General features: G+C 38.6%; 1 protein-coding gene across 2 annotated transcripts in view; it reads right to left on the bottom strand.

Annotated features, from left to right (window-relative positions):
* LOC122793532 overlaps positions 1 to 19,101 on the bottom strand; it is a 781,784-nt gene that overhangs the window by 611,588 nt on the left and 151,095 nt on the right. For both annotated transcript variants that reach the window (XM_044061662.1, XM_044061663.1), the window contains exon 2: positions 3,821 to 4,008. In XM_044061662.1, coding sequence (XP_043917597.1) covers positions 3,821 to 4,008 — 188 coding nt within the window. The remainder of the gene's footprint in view (positions 1 to 3,820; positions 4,009 to 19,101) is intronic.

Below are 19,101 nucleotides of genomic sequence, written 5' to 3'. Positions count from 1 at the left end.
AGGTGTGGTTTAGCTTGTACTGTTATGAGCTTGATGTGTTGTTCTAACTACACAGAAATTGCAATAAATCAACTGTGATGCAGGCAGGAGAGTAAAGCAAAGATATTGTGGAGGTTATTTCCTAAAGATAACTACTTTTGGCTGTGAACAAACATTCATTGGTGCTGCATGCCTTTATATTTACATCCTATCTCTTACTGCAGTAAAGAAATAAGTCTTCTTACATTCAAAATACCTAAGTATATGCTTATTATATTTTTTTCAATTCACATCTGTTTTTAGCAAGAAATCAATATGGCTTGTGTTTTGCTTTTGTTTTGTTGCTGCCTCTTGCGTTTATCCTGAGCTGATCAGGATCCAACTTATTGTCTGTCATTTGTTTCTGAACAATCATATCATCCAAATATTTCTACAGCCTGTGCTGTATTCTTAAATGCCATATATGAGTGGCCCTTTGTTCTCCACGGGGGCATGCTAACAAAACACTGTGGTCCTACCCCTGCTTGTAGGAAAAGGAAGATGAAAGCATCTTCAAGACACCACACATCTCTTTTCTTGCTAAACTCCTGATGAATTCCTGGCACCATAATCATGGGTCATTTATTTGTATTTTATACCTTACCTTCTGTAATTGTGAAGGCTCGTCTGAGAAAATTGAATGATCCCAAAAGGATGACATGTTAATTTGTTTGTGTCTGATGTTCTTAACTCTTGATAACTACATTATGGGATGATAGAAATACCACACGCTTTTAATTCAGGGTGAAACTGAAATCGTAATCTGCACAGAATTCACATGATACTTTGTGCTGGGAGATACCTGTAACTGTGCAGTTTTGTAAAACGTGGATGCTATGTTTAATAGCAAGGTGATATTTCTTTCTTCAAGGAACTTACTCAGGATTTCCTTGCTGCCTGTGCATACATCCACCATAATAAAATAACAATTATCTGCTATAGAAACAGATTTACTTAACTCAATGGCTAGTAGAAAGACAGGCAGAATTATAACTCTCAAGACAGATTAAACACATTTCTTTCTGTTGTTATAGATTGTTGCTGATTGTAAGAAGTTGGTACCATTAAACATCATTTCAAGCTTTTTTTTTTCATGGGAAGTTTTATTCATATCCTATTGTTTTTACAAGGTTTCACCTTGCACTTATGTCATTATTTTTCATTCAGTATATACTGCAGGGGTATGTTGGGGCATCAGCTTGAAATAGAAAAGCAGCCCTTTAAAGAAGCTTGATTAAACTTTTGGCTACTTTTTTCCATTCAGGAGATTTATTTTTGACTGATCAGCCTTGATCCATGTTGGAGAAGATCTGTGACAGTCAAGCTGACAAACCAATCAGTTATATCAATTATCATGAGTATAGAAAAGTGTTGTTTCTACAGATCAGCACAGCAGGGAAGTAAATAGTGTGGGAAGAAATAGCCAGGGAATTGTTATGGCTAGGCTTGTATAGGCCCTAGGGCTGATAGCCTAGTATCAACCTATGAACCTATCAGTTGTAAAGCATCAATAAGTTCTACATGACTGTGGGTGAGTTTTTAGTTTTGTTTTAATGTATAGTCTGTGCTGCTGTGTTAGTTAGCTAAAGCTTATTATACATAAGTGGCTGCATTCATATATCATCTGAAAGCAATTAATTAATTAAAAAACGTGTATGGATCGATATACTTTGCAAATAAATATAATGTAAGCATCAAATCAAATTCTGCAGCATATTTCATTTACATGTTACACTATACTACCAATACAGGAAATATTTCCTAAGTAAACAAACTCAGATTGAACTGGGTTGGAGATGGCGAAATATTGTCTAATAATTGAAAGAATCAATACACAGTTAAACCAAGCCATAAGTCAGTGACATTTTTATTTAAAACTCCTTTGTAAATGCCTCTTTGTTTTGGGATTTCTCAAAAGCATCAGCTTATGCATTGAGATACCACCTCCTGTAGTCAAAGACAAAGGTACTTTATTTGTGATTGGGCATAATAGAAATAGTCAGATACACAGATACTTTATTCAACTAATTCCTATGTTTTGGAGCAGCTACTTGAAATTAGACCTCAAATATCCTACTTATCAGGACAGACCGACAGTCCTCTCTGTGCTTACTGTCATATACTCCTACATGGAGATCTGTATTTAGCCTTTCAAGGCATGAAATGTCTGACTCTCTTTGATCTCCTATTCCTTTGATTGCTCAAGTACTAGGTTAAAGGAAATAAATCTTAATCATCAGATAAGTAAATTTGACACAATAGATTCATATCCAAATTAATCTCTCTCTCTGGATCAAACTTTCAGTACAAGCAGAGAAGCCTCCTTGAGACCTTCAAGGTAAACCTAGATAATTGAATAAGGAGTCTCACATTCTCTTCAGGCCTATCTTGTATTACCTCCCTGATGCTGGACAGAGCTTCTGAATAAGTGTTATTGGCTAGGCACATAGTGGTCTACAGACTGATTACCTAGTACTTACTTATGAACCTATGAACTATAATGTACCATAACAAGGGGTTCTATATTCGGCTCTCAAAAACATAAACCCTTGAACAGCTAAACATTGAACTGAAACCATAATTATTGAACATTACAGAAAAGCGGGAACAGCGAAAAAAACTTCATTGAATGGCCATAGTTAGACAACATTGTAAATTCAACCAAACAAGGTGGGGGGCTTTGCTCTCCACAACCTCTAAATGTGGGGGGGGGGATACACTCCACATGCCCCAACTATGTTTACTAACTCTGAGATCGCACTACATTGGGGAATAGGGCAAATTTAAAAGGTTTCCTTCTCTTACCTTATGCATTGCATTACTTTCTGGTTGTTGGCCAACTATGGCCATTTGATAAAGTTTTTTACTCTGTTCCTGCTGTTTGGTAATGTTCACTAATGATGTTTTCAGTTTGATATTTAGCTGTTCGAGGGTTTGTGTTTTTGATAGTTAAACATAGACCCATAACAAGGATGGTAGGGGCTGCTTTTATGCATTAGCAGTTGTTCTGACTTGTAATTGCTCAAAATCTCTGAAATGCTCTGAGGAAGAGTCTATGAGATTTATTTGGGCACATGCAATCTCAGGGGACCTCCATGGAATCTCAAGCAGCAACACATTTAATCACTGGAACAGTCTCTCACAAACGTCATTTGTGATTTAAACATTTTACTGTGGTCCTCATCCATGCCGCGGTGGTACGGCGGTAGCGTTGTTACCTCACAGCAAGAGGTTCTCCCATTCGATTCTCGGCTTGGCTTGGGAGTGCCTTCTGTGTGGAGTCTGCATGTCCTCCCCATGGTTGGGTACCGTTCGAAAGACATGCATGCATAAATGGGCGTGCCTTTGTTGAAGGTTGGGCGTCAAGCTGGCACCTCGGCATTTCGTAAAAATCTACTGCCAATCATTAGTGGACCGGAGTTCCGCTCTGGTGACCCCTTACCGGGAAAAAGCCGAAAGACAAACAACAACAACAACTGTGGTCCTCATCCATTATGGTTTAGACTTTGATTTTTAAATATGATAAGGATTTACAATATAAGACTATTCCATTAAGCTATGATCTATGCTTCAAATTATAATTAATCATTGTTGTAACTTGGAGCATTCCATATAGAATAAGTTTTCCTTACTGAGATCATGAAAATCATTTACAACTTGCAAATGAACGACTCAACATAACTTTACTTACCTTTATGATTTACAGCAGGTTTACTTTTCAACTACCTTAATTTTGCCAAAGAAAATAAATAACATTTCTAGCTGCACTCGACATGATATTTTCAGTTATGTATTTCCTTACCTGAAATTTCTTTTGTAAGTTGATCTCTTTTGATGTCTTCTAAGTCCCAGTACAGTTTGACAACAGCAAGACTGAGAACCACCTGGGAAATTAACAGCAAAAAGATAAAGAATGTGTGACATGCCCATCGCAGATTGCAACATGTTGAGCACCTCCGGCGAACCTTTGTCTTGGATAGGTACTTCTTTCTGAAAAGACAAATTTATAGATTAGGTCAAGAGGAATGCACATTCTGCAGTACATATTTGGGCTGAGTGATACTTCATTTATCACTAGGACTGATAACGCTAGCTGAAGTTGCCCTCAAGCTTTTGTCAAACAAGCTGTGATTATGTAAAGGATGATTAGTATGTGCATAGGTATATGGGTATATATGTGTTTGCCTGTGTGTGTGTGTGTATGTGTGTGTGTGTGTGTGTGTGTGTGTGTGTGTGTGTGTGTGTGTGTGTGTGTGTGTGTGTGTGTGTGTCTGTGTGTGTGGACTTAACATAATCGAACATCCAAATGTTCGACTTTAATATGGCCGAGAACGTATGATCGAACATTTGAATGTTCGAAAATGTGAAAATAAAAATAAACAAAACAAAAAAAAACTAAACAGTGCTAGCAGGGGAGCCCTGCACTCCCCACATGGGGGCTGCACCTCCCCACATCCCCTGCTATTTAAATATACCAACTTCGAGATTGCACTATATTGCAGTAAAGGGAAATCTTCCTATTTTGCGCTCTATGGAGATCCCCATTCAGACCGTTCGAACTTTAAAAAGTTCGATTATATGGTCTCGGCCATATGAAAGTCGAGCTTTTAAAAGTTCGACCATCTGAAGGGGACTCGTCTGCGTATGCATCTCTGAGTGCATGCATGTGTGCCTGTAGGTCTGCTTTATTTGATATTAATATAATGCGTTATGGTAGTAGACATTTGGTAGCCCAGTCAGATGTGATTCTCTACATTAAGCCTCCTGCTCTCTGGGGTAGGATCTGGCTGGCCCAGGAGTCTGAACAGGTTAAGCAGTTGTTGGAAAAGTGTTTGAATAATACAAGCCACATTCAGAAGACAGTTTAACTTCACAGAAGCATTGAGTTAAAGTTATTATGAAAATGGAGATACAGTAATTTCAGATTATAGCAAAACTATGGACTTTCAGTGAAAATGCATGCTTACTCTAAGCAATAAGGAAAAAGGTGAACATATTTGAATTTCAAACATTTGGCATTATTATCTGTTCCATTTAATGGCATATATTACTCCTGAAGCAGATTTTACCTTGTTTCTTGTACTTTTCAGACATCTAATAAAGATAAATCATTAGAACATGTTAAATAATTGTTAGGAAATGCATCTAAGCTATTAATTATTTATAGCTCATTAATGTTCTCTGTGTATCAGTTTACATTTCAGCAATAAGGAGAGGGCATGATTTATTGCATTTTGTCCAAATTGCAAAATGAGTACCAAAATGAAACTTTCCATAGCTGCAAAGATTTCAAATGTGCAAAGTTGTTGTTTGCTGTAATTATTTTCCCTACAACATTTTTGACAAATAGGAAGCTCCTATTCAAGTTCACCTGAACAGAGGTGCAACTTCTAATGCTGGCCATAATGTAGGATTCAACATAATGAACGCTCACACCTACCCTAAACTTGAAGAAATATAGATATATATACGGTAATTATGATTCTAGGTCAGATTGTTCCTATAATTTTATTGTTATGGTACAATATGCATATCATCACCTAAACCCACTTTCAAAATAATGATGGGAGGACATTGCTGCTTGCAAGTATGTGTCTTAAGGGTCTATATTATAACATCGATGTCTTACAACTTCGAATGTTATAATATCGAATCCAGTAGAGTGAAACACCAAAAAACCGAACAGTCAGACTAGCTAATTTTTTCCCAGGGAAAAAATTTGCTGTTCTGACAAACATACACACAACACAAGCACACCACAATAAATAATCCACACACACACACGCACACACACGCACACACACACACACACACACACACACACACACACACACACACACACACACACACACACACACACACTTCACAAAACCCTACACTAAACCATACATACAGCACTAGCTATCCACTTACCTTAACCCAACCCTAACCCTAAGGTCCGTCACTATCCACACTCACCTTACCATCTCCCTAACCCTAACTCACCTACCCCACCCTAACCCTCACGTCAACACAATCGCATACTTACCTGACCTGTGCCCTAACCCTAACTCACCTAACCCGCGCCCAATCGCACACTCACCTTTGTTCGCACACTTACCTTAACCCGGTCCATAACCTTCACTTCACAGTCGAGGAAATAGTGAAGCTGCAGAAATGGCCCACCAAATACTTTCCCTAGGAAAGAATTCAGTGTTCTGCAGTTTAGCTATTTCCAGCATTTGCTCTACTGGGTTCGATATTATAACATTCGAAGTTGTAAGACTTTGATGTTATAATATAGACCCATGTCTTAATTCTTGGAGTTGTCACCAGAATGATTACGTTTGTGGATATTTTGAAGTTGTGCTACCTGGAAAACAATATACATATTTGTGAAGTACTGTGCTACTGATATGTCAGTCTTATCATCTGGACTCATTCATCTGTCAGAACTCAAGTTAGTTGAGGTGTTGCGCAGTGTTAGCACTTATGTACAAAGCTGACTGCAGGAGCACACCATAGTTTGATAGAATGGCTACCCCTAAAGTTTATTTATTTATTATTTTGTTGACTGGGGGAGAACACTGATCCAGCTGGACCATTTTCAGAGCTAAGCCTGGGGCTACAACCAAAACTATTCAAAACTACAGATTAAGCAAACCAATTCAATCTTAGAGTCGAATGTCAGGTATTAACAATGGACAACAAATATAATGAATCATTAAATTTAATGTAATGAGTCGATCCGCGGTGGTGCAGCAGTAGCGTTGTTGCCTCACAGCAAGAGGTTCTCCCGTTCGATTCTCGGCTGCAGTGCAGGGAGTGCCTTCTGTGTGGAGTCTGCATGTCATCCCCGTGGTTGGGTGGGCATTCGAAAGACATGCGTAAATGGGCGTGCCTTCGTTGAAGGTTGAACGTCGAGCCGGCACCTCAGCATTCATGAAAAATCTACTGCCAATCATTAGTGGACTGGAGTTCCGCTGTGTCGACCCCTAACTGGGAAAAGCCGAAAGACAAACAGCAACAACATTTAATGTAATGAAAATAAAATGTTAAAAGTAAATGGCTTAGGTAGAAGAACACAGATTATCGTAAAATGAATTGATTTAGATACCTGGTATAACTTGAGATTAAAGGTGAGACATTAGTTTTCAAATATAAAGAGTAATGTGACTATAAATGTATACCACGTGCATATCCATTGTACAAAATGCAAGCAATCAATACACTGAAAAAATGTTCTTTGGAAAGTCTATATGCAGTAGCTACTAGGTGGTTTGTTGTTAATGTGAAATCTTTTGATACTGTTGAGAATGATATTATAGCTGCCTATTGGGGTTATGAGAAACAATAAAATGGAAGTGGGAATATAAGAGTGAAATTGTGAGAGGAAGTGTAGAGTATGTAGGTGCAAAAAGTACAAGGAGACTTTGGAGACAAGAATAGTAAAGTGGAAGGCATTTAGTATAGTATTATGAAGACTGCCTATGACTAGAGGGAGGTTTTATAAAGTGGGTTGCATTGTCTAAATGATGAAGCCATTTGAGAAGCATTTACACTGGGCCTGCATAAAAAGGTAGATTTTTCACTTCAAACTTGAATTTCCTGAATGATGATATGGATTTTATTTGTCCTGGTATGGCCTTCCAGATTTCGAGAGCATGTACAGAGAATGTGTGTTAGGTGTCTTTTAGATTTGTCAAAAGAGTTAGCAGGTGTGTGTGTATAGGGGGATGAAAACAGAGAAGGATCTTAACTTATATGGTGGAAGGGTTTCTGGTAGTCTTTGGACAAAAAGGAAAGCTTTCTTTTATGATAAGTTTGAAGAGCAGCGTTCCTAGGAGGAGGAAGGTAGTCCTTTGGGGTAGGGGCATCCCAATTTGTTTTTGCTAGAGACATATAGTGATGTTCTGTTTTTGACAAGAGTTTTATAAATCTACATGTGTTGTCTGACATAGACTACAATGAGCTAAGTTCCTTTTGTGAGGCAGAGACAGTGGTAGGTAGGCTGCATTCCAGCAATGGAATTAGGAGCTCTTTGTCAATGGCTGCTCTGGTCTGGGTGAAAGAAACTAGGAAATCTTCCTGGCCCAGATGAGGAGCTTGGAATCTTGACATACTCCAAAATGTCTGTAACACTGGACTTTTTCTATGTATTCTCTTGGTTATGGGTTATGGCTCAGTTAAAGGGGTGATTATCAAGCCAGTGACTAAAGATGGAAAGTTTGTGCTCCAGATGGTATTTTATGCAAGATGGGGTAGGGACTGATTTGCAAATAATCATGTCATTAGCATACAGGATGATCAGAAGGGAGTGGATGTCCATTGTGTATTTGTTGATAAATGGATAGAACAGTGTGGGGGCTAAAATGTATCCTTGCAGAACTCCCTTGTTAATTGGGTCAGCAGATGATAGGGTGGGGACAATGTGGACTTTGAAGTATCTGTATGGTAGGAAGTCTTTAAATCATAGAATTGCTTGAGGGCTAATGCTGGCCATGAGTAGGGAGTTGAGAAGGTGCGAATGATCAACTGTATCAAATGCTTTTGCCATTTCAAAAAGATGGCACTGATAAGGAAGACTTTCTCCCAGTTTAAATGTATATCATTATGATACTTCTTTCTGTCCAGATACCATGTTGCTTGTGAGGGGCATTCTATAATTTTGAAGGTGATTGGCCAGCTGAATATTATGCCAGAATTGCACATAGTCAGTTAAAATCCTGCACACTGCAAAGCAATCCATTACTTAAAATGTGTGGAGGAAGTATTTTACATTAAAATATACTACTCTACAAAATATATAGTTATCACACGTAAAGCACTGAATGTAAAACTCAAGCTACAAAAATACAGATGCTTATTTTATCAGTGCAATATAAAACTTGGGGATTTATCCTTTGGGTTTGTGCCTCACAACACTCCTCTGCATGCAGTAGTATATTAGCTTTGTGCACGTCCCTTCTGCCTTATTGTATATATAATACTTAGGCAGCATGTAATAACACAGTCATACACACAGTAAAATCATCTGCAGCTAGTGTTACATGTACCTTCCTGCCTCAGTTACATACTGTAGCCAATACCTCAACATATATGCCTGAATTTTAACTCTCCTCTATTATGTCACTAAAGAGATTTCCACTGAACAAGGTTGCCTCCTTATCATAGCCACAGGCAGACAGTATTTAGCCATGCAAGTTTCCTCATTTTCCGGTTACACATCCATCATAACATCTGTCTCAATCACTTTCTGGTTACACATCCATCACAACATCTGTCTCAATGGGAATGACACTCACCACAGAGTTTGTTGTTCTTATTTAAATACTTTAGCAGGCAGGACACCTTCCTTAACTCTTTGAAGATGCAGATTTACAGAATCTTCACCGAAATTCCTCTTTTCCACAGTTGTATGAGAAAGAATTGTGGTGTGCAATATGGCATCAGCAACTTTTATCGCACTAAGAAGGATCAGTTAGTGTGGAGGCTATGGTAATGAAGCTACTTAGTGTCACTGTTTCTGAGTCATTGCCATTGTGCATTGTGCTGCCCAAACATTGGTGGTAATTGTGCATACCACAGTCGCTACAAAGCATGTAACCAGCATACTCTTTGCATACAACATCTGCATGCCTTTAGTGGTATGGTACAGTGCTATATCCATCCTTAAAGCTGTGGTGCAGAGCTGTGGACATTCAGAAGTGCCACAGTGCAGTGCAGTGCTATGTTGCATGATGCATGGTCCACAAACATACATCTGTATGCGTGATTACAATTTTGCTCCTCTAGTTAACCTGTTTGAGAGGCTATTGTCACATCAGGCACTGTGGAAATTGGGACTCCAGGTTGGTGTGCCTGTGAGAGGAAGATCTTCCTGTTTTTCCTTCACAGGAACTTTGAGGAATACCTGTTGGGTCTGTATGATGATCCATTGTGGATGATGGATGCCTGCATGAGCTTTCCAGGACAAAGAGTGGTGCCACTGGCATCACACATCCTGGTAAGCAAAGGTGGCAACAGTACGATGATTTGAAGAACCATCTTCACCTATTTCTTCAGTGGGAGGCAGAGGCTCACAGGAGATAACCTGAAATGACATGTAAGCATTATTTCTATTTTATCATCAGGCTAATTCTCTGTTCATCACTGAACTGCGATCCCTGTGTACAATGCCGAACACAGATACTTGAACAAAATTACCCATTCGCTGTATTCTGCTCATTTGAAAAGTGCCTTTTGACCACATGCCTGTCAAGCACAGGCACTTTGGATATTTAATATAATATATATGTGTGTGTGTGTGTGTGTGTGTGTGTGTGTGTGTGTGTGTGTGTGTGTGTGTGTATGTTTGTGGTGATAGGTGGGGGCATTATCTCCCACGTGGGGAAAGGCCCCATTAAAAAAATAAATAAATAAAGAGAAGAGTGATGCTCAACATTCACTGTCCTCCTGCATTTTCATAACCATTTTTAATTCTGAGGCTCACACTTACAAGTCTAACATTACAATAGGGAGCCATCTGTACTTTGCTTTCCAGCTGTGGAAAAACAATAGCTTAACATGGTTGGATGTTGCAAAAATTGGGAGTGTCTGTTCAGCAGTGAGGTGTATATGATGTCTGCATCAGTCCACTGTATACATTTAACTGGGTTTGTAGCTTTTATGTCACTTCTTCCCTTTTTTCATGTCCTTCTATTGGACCCGTTGTGGAAGAGAAAGAGGAACATCATGCTCAGTTTGTTCTATGCCAGCTGATACCACTGGCCTTAGATTGCTGGTGGCCAGTGAGTTTTCCTTTCAGCAGGGAGGCAATAGTTCCCTTGCTGGAGGTAACTTGGAAGGTCATTGGTGTCCTGCATTGCTGCTTTTCAGGATGGGAGGAAATGCTTCACTTATGAAGTAGATGTGGAAGAGTTGCATTAGTCTTATGGCATCAGTTGTGAAAGCTGGTGTTTGTTGATGTGGTGTGGTAATGGACAGTCCACCTTGGAAATTTGTAGAACCTTCTGGCATGACTTGCAGAAGTGCCTGACTGACAGACTCTGCCTTTCAAGCCATTGGGGAACAGTGGGCCCATGACATCAGCCACCTTGGTGAGTAAGGTCTGGTTTGGTTGACCTCTAAGCTGGTCTGAACCTTACCCTATCCTCATCCTGGTGTCTTCCCTCTCTTATGTGTCATTTCCCATTCTTTTTTTCATTGTCCAAATCTAACCAATGCCACTTGTCTCCCCGTATGTATGTATGTGTCTACCAACTCTCCTCCCAGTTTTTGTATGTCTATTGCCCCTGTCTCTCTTTGAATTTGTGTACTGTTTTTTACCTGCCTGCCCCTACCTCCTGACCTTATGATAACACATATTGGCTCAACCATATTGGCCTCCCTTCATTGTGACACACATTCTTCTCAGTCACATGTCTTACTGTAATGCTGTCCCAGCCATGCAACAGCCCAGCTCTGCTTCTGTCACCTTTGGGCTTTGCTTTAATTATTTATTACTTTGGTCTGACTGCCAGTGCTATTGAGTTCCTAAGTAATTTCTGAGTAGCTGTGCACTTGTCTATGAATATTAGTCTCCGCGTTTAGTATTTTATGTTTTGTCGTCATTATGTTTAATAATTGTCTTTAACCACTTTCTCATGCACTATAGCACAAAATTTGTTCTATAAAATCTTATAACTTCAGTAACAATGTTTTACACAGGGCAAGAGTTATACAGGATTCACCATAGTGTCATTTACTAGAAAAATCACAAATGGTAATAAGCTCTGGACATAAGAAATTAAAATAAAAGGCAATGCTGAGGCCAGATAAGGAGTAACATACTCAGTGCTGTCCTTTGTATGCCATGGCATAGCATTACCACAGCCGTTAATCAGATAGTGGCTGAAATGGCAAAGCTTCCTTGTTACACAGAAGAGCAGTAGAGTACAAAGAACACAGCCCAAACAAGTGCCTTTTGTGAAGGCTTTCATAATGTACTAGGGAGAAATTACTGGAATGCAGCCCCATTCAATTACATATCCTTCAAATGTAAAAGTGGGAGTCTGTACTGATATGTAACATCTCACACTTCAAACCTGCTTGAAACCAAAAACTTTTAATATGAATGCATTTCATTGCTGGCATTTAGATTTTTTTTAAATATTTGTTAAACATTTTTTTATTAATGGTAACGTAACTAAGCAAATAATAATATTATTTGGAATGTACCAGGAAGTTAAAGTAAAATGTATAATTTCTGTCCACTGAATATTATTTTAATTGTAATGCATGACCAGCAAAAATTCCAAACCTGACATCAAAATATATTTTGATTCACTGTTGCTGAAACATAAAAGATTACATTGCTCCATCATTATGTAATTAGATCCTAGTAAATGATATTCTTATGCCAGACCATTGTATGGATAGAATGTGATACTCCTGGGCTTCGTGTGACCATTCCCCTTTCTCTGTTGCATGAAGTCAGTCAGGTGTAAAAAAAAAATATTAGTAAACCTCCACCTCACATAATCTAACTTGTAACTGTTCCAGAAACATTCCCCCCATTATGCCATGTCAGAAAAGTGTGCCATCTGATTTAGGCAGTCAAAAAAATTATACATGGGGGAACAGGTATATTTCAAGATTCAAGATCAACCAGTGCAGAAACCAGGTGAAATGAAAAGTAAGAAGCAAAGGTGTGTGTGTGTGTGTGTGTGTGTGTGTGTGTGTGCTCGCGCGTGCGCATGCGTGTGTGCATGTATGTGTGTCTCTGCGTGTGTGTGTGTGTGTGTGTGTGTGTGTGTGTGTGTGTGTGTGTGTGTGTGTGTGTGTGTGTGTGTGTGTGTGTGTGTGAGTGTGTGCACGTGCGTGTGTGCGTGTATGTGTGTCTGTCTGTGTGTGTCTGTGTGTGTGTGTCTGTGTGTGTCTGTGTGTGTCTGTGTGTGTGTGTGTGTGTGTGTGTGTGTTTGTGTGTGTGCACGTGTGTGTATGTGTGCGTGTGTGTCTGTCTGTGTGTGTGTGTGTGTCTGAGTGTCTGTCTGTGTATGTGTGTGTGTGTGTGTGTGTGTGCATACATGCATTTGTTAAAGCCAATGCTATCTATTCTCCATTTTAATATACCACATGTTGTTTATTCATACGTATGCCTTGGTTACTACATGTGTAGCAAACTAAGTGTGTTGTAACCAATGCTATTATATTTCAAGTGAGTAACAGAATACATTCAGGTTTGTAGATAGTTTCTAGGCTTCTAGTCTAGGGGATCACTTAAGAGCCTTGCCCAAATTCCTAGTTACCTCTAAGCACTGTCTGGTTAATTGACTTCCTCAAGATTTCACAGTAAGCAAATGAGGGCTGAATGAATCAAGTCCCATTCCACAGGAACTACTCACACAGCCTTAACGCTCTAAGCCAACTACCGGAAATTTTTATTGCAAGTGAAAGATGTAGAGCTGGGCTGTATCTGAAATAGGTCCCTTGTTATTCAGTGCATTACCCTGGCCAACTATTAAAAAATGACTTATTCTAGTTAGTCATTCTTTCTTTATCAAATTTTTTTGTTTCTGCTATGAAACACAATAATCTCCACAATGCTGAGCAGCTGAAATGGTGAAAAATAATGCCTGAAACATTAAAGGGTGAAAAACTTAAGCAATTTCTGCAGCGTACATTAAAGGGTGAAAAACTTAAGCAATTTCTGCAGCGTGGCAAGCCACAGTTAGAAATTACACTGGCAAAGATTTCCTGTGGCAAGAAGTGATCAGCATTATATTCTTTAGCTTTTTTTCCCTTTGGGCTGCTGACATGTGAGGAATTTCACCTTGACTACCTGCAGAGGAGTCCATTTTTCTGGCTTTGTGTACTCAGAGCAAGGTCTGTATTTTAATACCAGTATTCAAGAAGATGCAAAGAAAAGTGGAACTGAAAACTGAAATGAACTCCTATGCTGACAAAGTTGCTACATACAAAAAACGTTTTAGTATTTGTGTCTGTGACATGCCATCTCTTTTTCCTGCACCTACTTTATGTATTTTTAACAGAAGACTTTTTATGTTGTAACTGTATGCAGTAGTAGCTATAAACAATGACATTTATTTCAGTATGTAGCCGCAGTCTGTCACAAGATACACATTCTTTTTATCTAGCTCATAATTGAATGCGATGATTTTAAATGCAGCAAGCTTGTTCATCTGTGACTGCCCTGCCTAGCTTGCACTTGCTTGTGGGTCCATTACCAGGGCCGAGTGATAGTTCATCCTATGGAAAAATGGCTGCCAGACTCACCAGTCATCATTATGTCTGCATGCCTGCACCAGCACGCATGCTTGCATGATCCATTCTTTCTCTTTTGTGATTTTCAACCCTGTCCCTGTCCAGCCTATGCCTACTGCATTTTGGGACTGGGGAGGGAGGGCACATAAATTACTCCTGGCTATTGATATAAATTAGGTTTTGCAGTAAGTCCTTGGGGCCTGTATAACTCTCTAACATAATCTGGAAACAGGATCACCAGTGGATTCATTCCTTGAATCACACTTGCCAAAAACCATGTCTCTGATCATTAATTAGGTACAGTTGTACCTTCTGGGCAAAATTTGGTTTCCCTAGTATCAGTAGAATGTATTAGTGGTTAATCTTCTGAGATTAATTATGGGAGAGCTGATGGCACCCTTTTATTAAAACAGGAACTGAACAGACAGATCTTGCTGCATGATTCTTTATGTCTTATGCTTGCCTCCTGTTTACTCCTCAGTGTGTCTGCTCTATCTACTTCCTCACATGTTCTCAGTTCACCTGTTGCCAAACTGGTCCATGCCTGTACTACTGGCTCTAAAATCCAACTCCATCTCAGAATGGTGCTACCCTTCAGGAGCCACACCAGCAGCAGAAAACTGCCTCTGAATGTCACCAGAGGTCTTGACAGGGATCCTGGTGCTGTTTCCTTCTCAACACTCAGTAGGCATGGTACTACCTTTTACTTCCCTCAAGCAGCTGGCAGATGGGCTGTACATGCAATGACAGGAATGCAGCTATTCACAACTATCTGCATTCCCTGGTTAGACGGATATGCGCACTAAAGCAGATCATGCTCCAACTAATGAGGCTTCTGCAGCTGCAGATGTCCAAGACATCAAGCTCAGGCGGCAGTGTACATGTTGCAGTCTGACCTCAGAGGCCCACTTTTATGTATGTGTTTATTTATTTATTCATCCTGGTCCAAAACGCAGAGACATAAACACATGCAGTTAGCATGCTATCAACAGAGAGTCAATCAGTAAAACGCAAGACAGTAAACGATTATATGCAACTAGCTATAAAAAATCAGATATAAAATGATGAATATTTACTGTTTATGTATACATGTAGACTGAATTATATCGGATGGTTTATGTCTTATCAGAGTCAACACAGGTACACAACTTATGTTATTGTGGAATGATGGGAGAAAATAGTAGTGACTAGCCGTGGTCATTATTGTAAAGCACCTAGAGGTTACTGGCAGGTGCTGTTTGGCGAGTGTTCTAAGCTGTGAGAGTTTGTTATATTTTCTGATTTTCATGGAGATTGAGTTGCATGCTTGCTGGAGCAATTTTGGAAATGTTTCCTTACAGCTGAAAGGTGAGGTCACTCAGGCGATCTTTTCTGCTATTCAGGACACTTAATTAAATCTGGAGCTGGCTAGGATTGAAGCTTGCTTGATCTGCTTCTGAGTATTAAACACTTCTCATCCTACTTATAGTATATACACATAACAATTTCCTCAGTTATTTGATGAAAGTCCAGCCCATTTTTACATTTTTTGCCTGTATAGAACTAGCTCACATTGTCATTCATTGTCTGCAGCCTGTTTTTAAGTCTTAGTTTAATTAATCTTTGGCTTAAATGATAGGAAAGAAAGTGAATAGCAAAGCACACTGAAGTGAATTGTGTCAGTCTTGGGTTACCCGGTTACTGAAACTTATTGCACAGTGCAGCCCTGCCTCTGTCAGAAGGAAAATTAAGCTGAAACATTTTATTTTCTTAGCTTAGTGACACTGGTGCTTTGAGGAAACACCTAACTCTCCCCAGGTGCTCTGCTGCTGAGACACCACTGAAATTGTTGGAGTGCACTTGAAATTGTGTCTGCCCTAACCCTTATCTCTCCTCCCTACACCCCACTACTTAAACAGGGCTTTTCTGAGGAATTCCGCCAAAACTGCTAATCAAAATAAAAGACTGACATCACTACACTTATTACGCATTCTGCTCATCTGTGACTACCAGAACAGACATGACTGCAGACTGGAGTATTCCCCAGGGCTGTTATCAAAGATGACAAAAAACTCTTAAGGGATAATTTAAGAACTCTGGCATAATTCTCTCCTGGTGTTTAATCATGAAGAATAACTCTATTTCTCTTAAGGAAAGTCATCTTGGTAAAGAAACTTTACAATACATTTTTCCTGCATTTCTATATGCAGTTCTCTTTTTATCACCTATCATATACACTTAGGCATCCATAACTACATACATGCATAAAAATATTTCAAGCATGAGCAATAATGCCCTGCCAACATACCAGAACAGCTGTTCCCATAATAAGTGTCCAGGCTGTTCTAGTATTTGCTTTAATGTAATTTGGTAGTTTATTCCATGCATCAACTAGTCTCTGACAGAACCATTAAGCACACTTCTCATTCCTATAGAATCTTCTAAATAGGTTGTCTGATGATTCTGTACTAAATGTTGATAACCCCAAACATTCCCAGAGGTAGTTGTCTCTAAATGCCCTTTATACCTGAATGAAGTCTCCTCTTAAATGTCTATATGAGATACTGTACAAGTTCAGATATTTTAGTCTTTCATAATAACTTAAATTTTCACATCCATGGATGCCCTTGGTATATTTCAGTTGTACTCTTTCCAGTTTACACATGGTTGTTTTTTATAAGGTTTCCATATTTTTATTCCATAGTCAAGTCTAGGTCTAATATAAGTAATAAACAATGACTTCATCATTTCTGACCTCCTAGACTTTATTATTATTTTTCATACAACCTATAGCTCTACAATTATAATTGACCAGTGGGCTGATATGATTAGAAAAACTTAAAGATTGATCTACCCATATACTCAGGTCCTTTAATGAATCTACAGTTTCAATCAATGTATACTGTATATTCAATATTCACCTTTCAGTTTATGTCTCCCAAATCTCATATGCTTAGTTTTTGATGTATTTATTGGCATATTATTCTCCTGTGCCCAAATGATCAACTTAGTCAAGTTCTTTTGCAGTCATGCAAAATGTTCTTATGAAAATACATCATCCTGAAGTTGTGTCCCTAGATCTTGATATTAAACATTTTTTTTATTTTTTGCATTCAAACATGTTTTCTTTCAAACTATCCACATTCCTTCTGTACTTTTTCCACTGAACGCATCACTCCAATTAGTTTTACATATTGACCATTTTGGCTCCATATAATCTGTTATTAATATTCTGTGCACTGGTTTTGATTTCAGTTTGGAAGAATTATCTAGAAACAAACTAACCTTTATAATCCCGTGCTCACTGTGCATCAATGGTGGTAAAACTTGATATGAAGTAACAGTAATTTCTTTAGAAACACAATGTCTAGTACGTTCCATTTCCTGGTAGGCTTTTTTACAGTCTGAAGCAATTGTTGTTCCTGAACATATGTTGTAAATAATTTCCTTACTAATGTTGTTAAATCAATATTATTCCAGTCTGTTTCTGGTAAATTTAAGCCCCAGCCACTATTATTCTTCCCTGCTTTGTTTTATGCAATAAATACATGAATTCTTAGAGGTCATCAGCACTTGACTTTGTTGGTCTATACACTCCAACAATTGTTATATGTTCCAGGGTTGTCTTTATTGTCACAGTTACACAATCTATAGTATTGGTGTTATCACTGAACATTTAATAATCATAGGTCTCATAGCTATCTTTAATCCCTGTCATAACACCTCCACCTGATTTCTTGTTAGAATATCCATTACAATAAAAACATTTATACTCTGACAGAACTGGTTTCCAGTCATGTTTTTAACCTCATTTCACAAACAATGACAACAACAATCATGTAGGAAAATGGCAAATCTTGCAGTAAAAGAAATATATTATTAATGCTCCTAGCATTAACAACCATCAGAGATTAATCAAATGTTGCTATTTGTGAAGTGTTAAATTTTCAACCTGGGAAAAATCCTGCATCATATAAGCTCATTTATTTAGGTTTCTGCATTAGCGACCCAGAGTCTAGGGTTCAGTTTGACTTCTGGTCACTGCCTTTGTTGAACCTGTAGGTTCTTCTGTGTATATGTGTGTTTTCTCAAGATGCTCTGCTTTCCCAACATATCTGAAAACAGCTTGCTTTATAAGCTACTCTAAACTGCCCATGCATATATTGAACCATCATTTGCTCTTTTGGCTTGAGAAGTAGCTGAAAAGGGTCTGAGAAAGACAAGGTAAAACCGAACCAATGAACATATAAATGAATACTGAAGCCATTGGCAGGGGGCTGTTATCAATGCAAACCTCCACAACAGGTTCCCTGACATTTCCCCCTGACAGGTAAACTTATGCATGCATGAAGTGATTGACTTAACCAGAAAAGATTGTTCATGTTCCAAACTAATCCAAAGAGAAAAAAGCAGTTACCAAATAATATGGAAATAATTTAGTCTTCAGATAAATACGATGGCAGGTAAAAAACAGAATAAAATCCAAACACTGTATTGTAAGCGCTTTCGGGTGACTACCCTTCTTCAGACAAATGAAGATACAAACAAAAATCATTTTTAACTATAATTAACCAATTAGTGTTCAGTATTGAACCTGCCTTTTCTTTAAGGCTGGCTTAATAGGAATTACTTCATTGAGACCAGGCTGTCTATGTGCTGTCAATTCTATAATCCATTTAGCCTCTTCACATTCTGTTATGTTAACAGTATCGCCCCCTCTATTTCCTTGAGGTATGAGGCTAATAACCTGAAATGTAAATGCATGTCCTGAAGCAGCTAGAATGTGTCTGTAAAGTGCATTATGTTAATTTCTAAGCCTAATAGCTGATAAATGATTCAAAATCATAGTTTTTAGCATGC

This window comes from Protopterus annectens, chromosome 2.part0 (genome assembly GCF_019279795.1).
Source record: "Protopterus annectens isolate FY-2018-M chromosome 2.part0, PAN1.0, whole genome shotgun sequence".
Classification (NCBI taxonomy): domain Eukaryota; kingdom Metazoa; phylum Chordata; order Ceratodontiformes; family Protopteridae; genus Protopterus; species Protopterus annectens.
Note: the sequence above shows the minus strand (reverse complement) of the source record. Positions and strands in the feature narration are given on the sequence as shown.